At 37.3% G+C, this 10,296-nt stretch overlaps 1 protein-coding gene across 1 annotated transcript; it reads right to left on the bottom strand.

Annotated features, from left to right (window-relative positions):
- LOC131038304 (uncharacterized) lies at positions 1–2,840 on the bottom strand. Its single transcript, XM_057970663.2, has 2 exons — positions 780–2,840; positions 1–680 (listed from the first exon to the last, which is right to left on the bottom strand). Exons 1-2 carry the CDS (start codon positions 2,796–2,798, stop codon positions 261–263), a joined length of 2,439 nt encoding a protein of 812 aa, XP_057826646.2. The 5' UTR covers positions 2,799–2,840; the 3' UTR covers positions 1–260.
- Positions 2,841–10,296: the final 7,456 nt, after the last annotated feature.

Here is a 10,296-nt window from a genome sequence, read left to right as displayed (position 1 = left end):
TGAACAAAACAACGTAAGATTAGCGAGGAGAAACGATGCCAAAATACGCAAGCTTAAAATCTTCCGTATTGGGGCTCAAATCAAAACGTCAATCTAAACACACATAATTCCAATTCATTAGAACGGCAAGACGGCGCCGTACGGACTTAAAAATAATATTTGTGTGTAACGAAGCACAAGTTACAGTACATTATGTACACAGAGAAGCACAAGTTACATTACATTATGTACACAGAGAAGAGAAATGGTGTACATTTGAATTAAGAAGAAAGCAATGAGAGAGCAGTGTTTACAAGGGAATGGATGGTGATGTGGTGTCGGGTGAGACCAATGCCTCCCGATAACCTACTGTAACTCTCCAACTCCGACGTCGTTTCCTCCACACGCACGAAAGCATCCTTCAATTCTAACCTTTCCATCTCAAAACATGCTTTGTCCTTCTCCACCATACAAATCACTACCTCAATGCAAAATCTTCTGATATAGGGAACTTTGATTGACGGACGAGGATGCATCCTCAAAACCTCTATCAATCGCATCACAAATAATCTTTTACTTAAACCCGCTTCGTTAAATACAGTATTCATTCTTGATTTGTTGAAGAACTTGAATATTTGAGCGGCTAGTCCTATGGCGGCTTCCTGAAGTTCACCTTGTTCCTCCATCACAAGCTTTAGGATCTGAACCAAAGAAGAACAGTAGAACTGTGCATAAGCACTACAAAAATTTATATAATTCAAAACATAAAATACATGTTAAACGTGTCAAAAGTGTTTTACCTGCGCTGACGCTTCCGTGATTTCCCTGAGCTCGTCACAATCCGTGTTGGCATAAGCGCACAAGTTCCGAAGAATTCTTGCCGCATGAACTCCCTGAAGAGGATCGTTGAGCACAACAATCAAATCTCTGATCACATGGTCGTTTCTGCTTCGATGCTGCGTTAATTTGAGTTTAATCATGGCCTCACAGTTGTGATTATTGTGGAGTGCAAGCAGAGTTAGGGCTTCTCCTGCTTTGCTCACCAGTTGCATCATCGCCTGATCCTCATTAGTATTAGCATTAATCCTCTCCATGAAAAATACAGGGAAAAGATTACTCAAAACTCCTCCGGTGCTTCCAATGCTCTCCCTACCTTCCTCTTCCAGAGCAAGGCTGGTGAGCGTCTCAATGGCCAGGATTTGGAGCCGCAAACGGTCGGAGCCTTCGTAGAGAAGAAATTCTCTTAGATTGCTTATTGTGAAAACATTTTTCAGTATCTCTTTTCTCAACACATTCCCTGTTTCACCCTTACTAGCCGCCAGCATTTTCAGCAGCTGCAATGATAGCCTCAAAGTCTTGATTCGGGATCTGGTCAAATTCGCTGCATGTACGTCTGTAAAGCGTATGATTTTGGCAAGCAGGCCTTTGGTGCTTCCGATCTTTGCACAGTTGCCGTGGTCCGTGGCAAGATTTTTCAGGATGCGGAGCCCCAGAAGACTAAAACCCGAGTAATCGTATCCTTGGAACTCATTGCGTGTGGAATCGTAGAGCAAGGAAGCAATGGATTCCAGAGCACCGGGGATCTGCGCCACACGAAGCGAATTGCGATTCTTCTTAACAAAATTACATACAATCTCGGCCACGACCTTTCGGATCTCTTGTTCATGACGATTCTTCCAGTTGAGCATTTCCAGGAGGCGCTCCACCACGTCCTGCATAATCCCGATCGATCGCAACGTTTCTTCGGAGAAACGAGAGTCACAAACCAGGGCAGAAAGCACCCGGGCACCTGTTAGCTGCCCGTCGTCCGTGCTCGACTTGAGCAAATCCACGCTGAAGCACACCATATCCATCTTCAGTCCTTCGAAAACACTTCCATTGACGCACCGCGAATACGTGTCATAGAAAAACCGCTGAAGCGTGCTCACCTCTTTTTCATCGAATCCGAACTCGTCCTTCACCTGGACCAGCAGATTCTGCACCTTGATTTTCCATTGCCAGTAGGCCTTCTCCACCAAAAACAGAAGCGCCTCAGCCACAGCCAAGCTGTAGAACACATTCAAAGCGGGATTCCGATTCTGCTTCTCGCTGCTGCCCTCAACTTTGCCGTAGTCTTGCCCTGCTAATCTCCAAACTGACAACGCAATACACGTAGACGCGGACAACAACTGCGCCCAGAACAGAAGCCTTCTTACGTTCTGAGAAAAAGCATATTGCACCAACGGATTGTCCGAAGCAGAAATGCTTCTTTTCAATTTACGGCGGGCCCAATCTGATCTTCTGTTCTGCAAATCTTGAGCAACATTGCGGGTCGAGAATTTCGCCCAAATCGAGGCGAAGAAAGAGCGGCCGGCGTTGAAGATTTTGAAACTTGCATGTTTTGCGTCCTTCTTGAATTCCGCCATGGTTAGAGTAGTCTCGTGCTGCCATTCGAGCTCGCGGCTGCGGCTGAAGATTCGGGTGCCTTCGATTACGAGAATAATCGTCACGAACCAGAAGTCTTCCCTTTCTAATTTGATCGCAAAGCCCCCGAGAAGCACAACTGTCGCCCAGACGAAGGCCAATGTTCCCAGCCCGCTTGCGGCCTTCTCCAAAAGGGCAAGCCTTATGGCAAACACCAATAATTTCTTTTCTGGTGCTGCTTTGATACTTGAAGATTGCGTCTGCAGGCGGCCCGTTGGACGCACATCCGAATTCATATAACTACCGCTGTCTTTGGGGCTCGCGGAATCTCTTATTTCGATTATTTCAGATTGCGATTCCATCGGAGAATCTAACCGCACGCTGCTCTCTGCCTTATCGTTATCGGATTTCCGCATTGAATCCCACCACAAATTCAATATTTGTTTTTATCAATATATTTGTTTTGCTTGGTTTAATACATCTGAGTTTCGATTATATTTCATTTGCTTTTATATGGCATTGTGGAAAGAGATTTCAGAGCCCGTTCTCTGCAGTTACGTCACGTCCTCGATCGCTTGCACGTTATCATGGTGTATGTGGTTATACGGAAACAATCATTCAAGCCAAGTCTGTCAATTTTTTATTTCGGGGAGATTTGCACGGCACTCTTGTTAATCTAGATTTGGCTCTCTGCCTTTGCACAGAAATTGTTCTCATCAATAGGAAGACTATTTCTTGAAATTTTTCTAAATTCGGAGGAATTCTGAAATTGTCAAGAGCTCCACCGACTGACTCGGTTTCAAGTTTCGTTCGGTTTACAGCAAACGCCAGTTTGATCTTTTAATTTATTTTGTTATTTTAAAGGAGAAAAAAATTGGACTTATTATTTTTTAATTATATTGTGTGGGTCGTAAGTTATGACTATAGTTTAATTTATCTAAGTTGTTGATTTATTAAGGAACGTTCTTTCTGAAGAGTCTCACCATGCAATGTTAAATTGCTTGCTAATTTCCTAATTCCATACATTTGGTGCACCTTCAATGTTTAGAACAAGTACACGTTTTTGTTCTATAGAAAATATATACTCTACCACATAAATAAGATAATGAATCATTGACTTCATCATAATCAAAGTACAAAAAGGACAATCACATTATCTTGGGAGTTATCTCTTCTTTCTACAAGGTGAAAATTATAACACGTAACAAAAATTCAGACAAGAGTAAGAAATTTTAATGTACTATTGATATGCTATAAGATAATAGTCTTCTTATATTTTGGTACAACAACATTTTTGTTTATGGGGCATACAATTTTGATTATATTTATTTATTAATTAAAAATTAAAATAATGATTTTTTTAAAATTAATTAATAATCATCATTAAAGGTGCATTCTATATGCTGTATAGACGTTGCCATCAATAACTATGAGGTTTGAATGTTGTGCTTTTGTAAATGAAATAAATATTTGATATTCAAGAAATTAAAGAATATATTGTTGAATTTTTTTCTTGTAATTCTTAATTTTAAGGTATGAGATAATATTCAAATTTGGGGATTGAATCCATCTAGGTAAGAGACAAATTTATGATTAAACTGAGGATAGGAAAAAGATCAATGAGAATGAGAATGAGACGATTCTTTTACATTTTGAGCTATATCAAGTTCATGAGAGTAATCCTAGAGATTTTTTGTCAAATAAAAGTAATTTGATTGGAAACACAATTTGACAAAAGTTTGTGTACAAATACATTCTAAATAATGGTTGTCACGTCATGTCTTTATACTAGTTTATTAACCTTGCAAGACATAGATCTAGGGAAAAATTAAAATAGGTTAAATGATGCAACATCAAGTATAAAATAAATTTATTCCACCTATATGAAAACAATCATAATTTTTACTCCATTAATAACTTGGTAACTTCAATATGTGTATTCTCTTTGAGATAAGTCACAAATTGCAAGTTCAAAAGAAGGTTAGACAAATACCTGTAATATTGGATCTATGCGTATTGACACAAAAGATTTACCAAATAATTTAGTAGAACTATATGAGTGATTTTCATTTAATTACAAAGGTTAGATGATCTATAATCAATTGTAACTGGTTCTTAATTCATTATAACATAGTTGAAAATGAATTAACCTAGAAAAAATGCTACAACAATCTACAAGTAAGAAAACACCTAGTTTACTAAGGATTTTTCTTCCAAATATTAGGCCTTAAACTACCTTCTATTTTAAAGTGATTAAATTTATATTTAGAAATCTAATTTTAAGATCAAACATCCCATACATTAAGTGAAAAAGTTTTATAACATTGTAGAGTGCAAACTAAATGATCTTAAAGGGGAGTACAACAAATTTGTATGTAGAACTTTTTTAGATTCTCTAAAATGCTTAATAGATAACTATATATGAATCAACCACAAAATATTGTAAATATTTTACTACTAGTTCTCTAATTAAGCAATATAGTAACAAATTCCAATATAAAATATAGAATGAGAGTCAACTAATACTCAAATATCTAAATACAAATTTACTTATAAAAATATAACCCTAGATTGTTCTAGAGGTTCTAGCAATAGCTTGAGATGCAATAAAGATCAAACCTATGAATATTTAGAAAATTACAATTAATAAAAAAATATAAGCCTAGATTATAATTTCAATTGACATTTGGCATAGTTTAGGCCCTTCATTTATAATTGCTCATGGACATTTCGGATATGCCAAAGAATCATTAAGTTCTTATTTTCTCCTCATTTTAGAAAAATTAGAATATGAATTCCACCAAATTATATTTAAAATATTTATTATAAATAAAAAGATTATCGAGAGAGAGAGAGAGAGAGAGAGAGAGAGAGAGAGAGAGAGAGAGAGAGAGAGAGAGAGAGAGAGAGAGAGAGAGAGAGAGAGAGAGAGAGAGCTTAGTGATTACTGAAATTTGACTATGTTTGAGAAATTATAAGACCTAGAGCTTGGGGAGAGAAGGAGAGAGTGAGATAGAGAGAGGCAGAGAGGGAGGAGATGGGGAGAGATAGGAAAATAGATAGGTCTAGAGCTTAGGGGAGATAGAGCGTGAGGTAGAGAGATGGGAAGATAATGATGATAGAAGCCTGTTGATTACTGAAATTTGACTAAGTCTGAAAAATTATAAGATCTCCTAAAATATAGAATTTGCATTATGACTCCTAGAGATCTGAAACCACTCTCAAACATTCTACAAATATATACATAAAATATATCTTAAAGTATAAGAAGTTATATTTTCTCTATATTCAAATAAACCCCATTCACTAGATTAACACCAAACATTCTTCTAAATAAAATGATAATTTCAAAAACATTGAATTTGTAACACATCTTACTCTTTGTTGAAATTCAATAATAGACCATCAACTTCTTAACACCTCAAACCTACAATACCTTCTTCTCCAAGCTTTTCGCAAACACTCTATGTATAGATAAGAACCAACATGAAACTTATCATAGAAAACTACTAAGAAAATTTAGTATGAAAATTTGCTATAGCTCAAGTAACATTTATCAATGTGGGTGCCTACATTAGACTACTTATTAAACAATAGTTACAAATTTCAAGGAAAATATGTATTTCCTCTTACTTAATTCAAGTGATCAATATGACTTGACACATTATTGAATGTTTCATACAACAATTGCTAAGAAGAAAACTCAATTTCCCTAAATGTGGCATCTCCTTCTGCACAAGACATGCATTCTCATACTCGTTCATGGTTTCCCTAGGGTTAATCCTTTGTGCAACGATCTAGGTATTAAGGAAGTAAGTTGGTCAAAACCTGAGCGAGGCTGGGTTAAGGTTAATTTGGACAGGGCTTCGAGTGGTAATCCGGGCACCTTAGGAGTGGGATGTGTGGCCTATGATGATGAAGGGAAGGTTCTCTTTAAAGGTGCAAAAAGACTACAAGATGGTACTAACAATGACGTAGAGGTGCAAGCAGCTTTGTTTTGATTAAGTAAAAATAGGTTTTTGAAAGGAACCTGAACCATTTACATAGAAGGAGAGTCAAAGAACTAGAAAAAAATGTGCTTGATCACTTCAGAAACAAAAACTGATCCCATTCGAACAAAAAGGGATCTCAACACACATAATATGAAGAACCAGAAAAAGACAGCGAAAGGAAAGCAAAAAGACAGCACAAAGACAAAGACCGGGACTGAGAACAAGACCGAGACAGTTAGATATTTTTCATGATATCTTCAACATGGACCACCATGTTGTTTGCAGAGGTCTTTAAATCATCCAGCTCTCGACCTTTGATGTCGCCCTTATTCCTGATATTAGCTTTGGTCCTCTTCTCGTGACATTTTTTGTCCAGCTGATCCTTGTCGCCTTCTTTCTCTTTGATGTTGTCAAATCTGTTAATCAAAATGTTCAGGTTGTCCACCGAGGCTTTGAGAATCTGGAAGTTCTGTTTAGCTATCTTCTTTGCAGTGAGTTCCATCCTGTCAATTCTGCTGCCCAGATTGTTCATAGCAATTTCCATCCCTTTCACCTCCTTATTCTCTGCCATCTCCTTAACCTTATTTTCAGTTGCAATAATTTTACTCACCATGCTTTCAATGGCTTCAACATTATTAATTGCCACCGCCAACTCTTTAACATTTTCAGTCAAGGGTTTGTCGCCTATCGTTGCTCTTTTGACAACATTCATATTTTTCTTTAGGCTGCCAATGTCTTTCATCATTGTGTTGACGGTATCACAGAAACCCTTAATAGTCTCATTTTCTCCAACACAATCCCTAGATTTACCCTTTTTGTCCTCTTGATCCTCTGTCTGCAGACCTTAAGTGTTCAAATCCTCATTGTTGCTCACAACCGACATCTCTTCCCCCTCCTTATCCTTCCCATCATCATTTTTATTCTCCTCTGCCTCTTCATCAGAATTAATCAAAATTTGATTAATATCTTTGTTCCCTCACTTGGTGATGTTCTTCTTCCTCTGGGTTTGCTTTTCGGTGCCTTTCCCTTTCTTATTTTTGATGAATTTACCTTTGAAGGACTCGGCCTCAGACTCTGAAATATCTGAATCCACCACAATCCTTTTCCTCTTAGCCTTGTTCCTCCCTTTTTTACTTGGCTCCTTTGAATCACCTTCAGTCTCCGAGTCGAAGTTAAAACCACTAACCTCACTCTCCATGTCCTCATCTCTTGCATTTTTACCTTTAATAGGTTTTTCAACGTGCAAGCGGCTTTGTTAGCTAGTGATTTGGCAATAAATATGAAGGCTTCAAAAGTCCACTTGGAGGGGGATTCCCAAGTGGTGGTTAATGCTCTCATGAAAGGTGACACCCCGAGCTAGAAATTGAATAAGTTCATCACTCTAATATGTGTAAAGTTAAAATCTTTTCAAGATTTTTGCATTTCCCATGTTAGGAGAAGTGGAAATGTCATTGTTGACGGCTTGTCTAACATGGCTTGTGAGCTGTCCAAGGGAGAGGTGAGGTAGTGGGATGGTAATGACATCAATGTTCAATGGAGTTAAGATGACCTGCTAAGTACATTACCATTGCATACTTGATATGTGCAATATGGAGATTTCACCTATTTTAATGTGTTGAGGCTGGATCACGCATTATGGGCAATTAATGTTGAATGTTTATGCAATGGCAGCGGTTGTTGTGCGAGCCTCATTAATGGCTAAAAATGGATTTTACGCTCATTCAATGTGGCAATTGAGTGAATTTGGTGGTGGGGATTACAAATTTTTTGTAGAGTTTGATGGTTTGGTGTGGCTTTCATCATGGAAGCTAGTTTCACCCTTAAATCTTCTAAGTTGATGCCTACATTTTGGGGTCCTGTTCCTATGAAAAGGCTTGAAAACATGTTTTTGGCGAGAGATCCCTTGTTTTTTAAAGCTATTCAACTGGCTCTTGGTGAGGAGGTGGCTTTCATTGGCCATAGATATCGGTCGAGGGTGGACATTTACTCTCTAATTTTGGCATGGGGGCTAGACTTGGGCTATTCATTCGTGGAGGTGAGAAAGGTGATGACGATGATAGTCCCGAGAGACTACCTTCTAAACATGGAGTCTTTACTGGAGTGGGCAGTCTCGGGTTGGGGTTTTAACGTTTCTGAAGGTATACCAGAGGAAAAGGAAGAGATTCAGGGTAGACACATGAAGATTACCTTCCTACAACGCCGTGAGGAGGTTAAAGCCAGTTTCCGTGATGATGTGAGGAGAGGGTGGGGAGGATTGAAAATTTATATCCAAATCATAGAGTTGGAGGAAGTTATCAGGTAGGCAAGGGAGGAAGCCAGGATGGTGGATGAGGTGCAGAGGAAGCGGTCGATTACTAGGCATCTTTCAATGGAATTAGTAAGGCAAAATGAGCTAGATATGGGTGCGGTTGGTAGAATTAGCAGGGTGGGGGATGCTTCAAGTGCACAAATTGTAGCAGAGGCAAAGAATGAAAGATGAAGGCATGGCAGACAAGGGTACCTCTTGGTACCACTTTCCTTTCTGTTATTTTTTTTGAAATCATAGCTTTTAGTTATTTTTCGTTTTGAACGATTTATGCCAATTTAAGTTTGGCTTGATGTATATGGACAATTTCTCTCTAGTAGCTGTGGGGTAGGGTTTATGTGTTTTTGGTCTGTGAACAACAAGATTTTAGTAGGTGGTTTGGTGGATTGTGGGTGGTTTTTTGGGTGGTGGATGGTTTTTTCATGTTGATGTACTGGTCTAGCTAAATTTAATAAAATCATAAGTATTACTGATAAAAAAAAGAGACATACATTCTCATAATAATAAGTGGAGTATCCCTTTAAGTTTGGTGTCTTCAACATGAAATTTTCATACAACAAATAATTACAACTTTCAAGGAAAATACATATTCCTTCTTACTTAATTTTGGTGATCAATATGACTTGACACATTATGGAATGTTTCATACAATAAATGCTAAGAATAAAACTCAATTTCCCTCAATGCAACCTCTCCTTCTGCACAAGACATACATTCTCATAATAATAAGTGGAGTGACCCTTCTAGCAATAAATATTTGATGTTATTTGTAAGTTTCACAACATACCTCTTAACAAAATCAACATTAGAACAACATTACGCAAGGTGTACAACACACCTTTTAAACATTATCCCACTTATTAGATACATTGGATAGAAAAAGTTAAAAATATAACACCCAACCAAACTATTAAAAATTCAACTAGTTTTTTCATTTAAATTCACTGATAACATATTAATAAATATCATCACTTAATATATTATTACAACTCAATCTTAACTAGAAATTTATTTTGACTTAATCTTACCCAATCCTTTTAGTTCTAGGTGGTGCATATAAAACATTTTCAAAGGATAATGAGGACTTGAAGAGTTCTTAAATTTGACTCACTTGAAATTCAATCTTAGAATTTACAAAGCAATTCCCCTAGAGAACCTTAAGACAAATTGATTTAGATTTTAGTTCTAGGGTCATAATGAGTATTCCTCATAGGGATTATAGCTCATATTGAGTGACAAGTGATTAATGGCAAAGAATTAAAAAACAATTTGGCTTTCTCCTTTAACCATCATTTTCATAGTATTTGGCCCACCACCTTTATTTAGTATTAATGACACACAACTATATTTAATGATTTTGAACCTATCTAAATCACCACCATGCACTAAGGGTTATAAGTTGTCATATGTAGTGACATGTCGCAATGACGTTTAGAAAGTTGGATGTATATGATAATGAACGAATGTAATATTTTAATGATGTCCATGAGACTAAACAATTTATGGGACTAGGACGAACATTCTTAAATTATCTTCAGATTCTTTTCAATGTCTGGTCTATTACTATTGATTTTTACTAGAAGGCTAACCATCTAGTTAACCTTGTCTTCCTCAAAT

The sequence above is a fragment of the Cryptomeria japonica genome, chromosome 6 (genome assembly GCF_030272615.1).
Source record: "Cryptomeria japonica chromosome 6, Sugi_1.0, whole genome shotgun sequence".
NCBI classification, from domain to species: Eukaryota; Viridiplantae; Streptophyta; class Pinopsida; order Cupressales; family Cupressaceae; genus Cryptomeria; species Cryptomeria japonica.
Note: the sequence above shows the minus strand (reverse complement) of the source record. Positions and strands in the feature narration are given on the sequence as shown.

What these genes read in the sequence shown, in the direction of transcription:
- LOC131038304 (XM_057970663.2), bottom strand. Translation starts at nt 2,798, where the DNA reads ATGCGGAAATCCGATAACGATAAGGCAGAGAGCAGCGTGCGGTTAGAT. An exon ending in TCACGGAAGCGTCAGCGCAG is followed by an intron (nt 681 to 779) that starts GTAAAACACTTT and finishes TCTTTGGTTCAG; the next exon opens with ATCCTAAAGCTTGTGATGGA.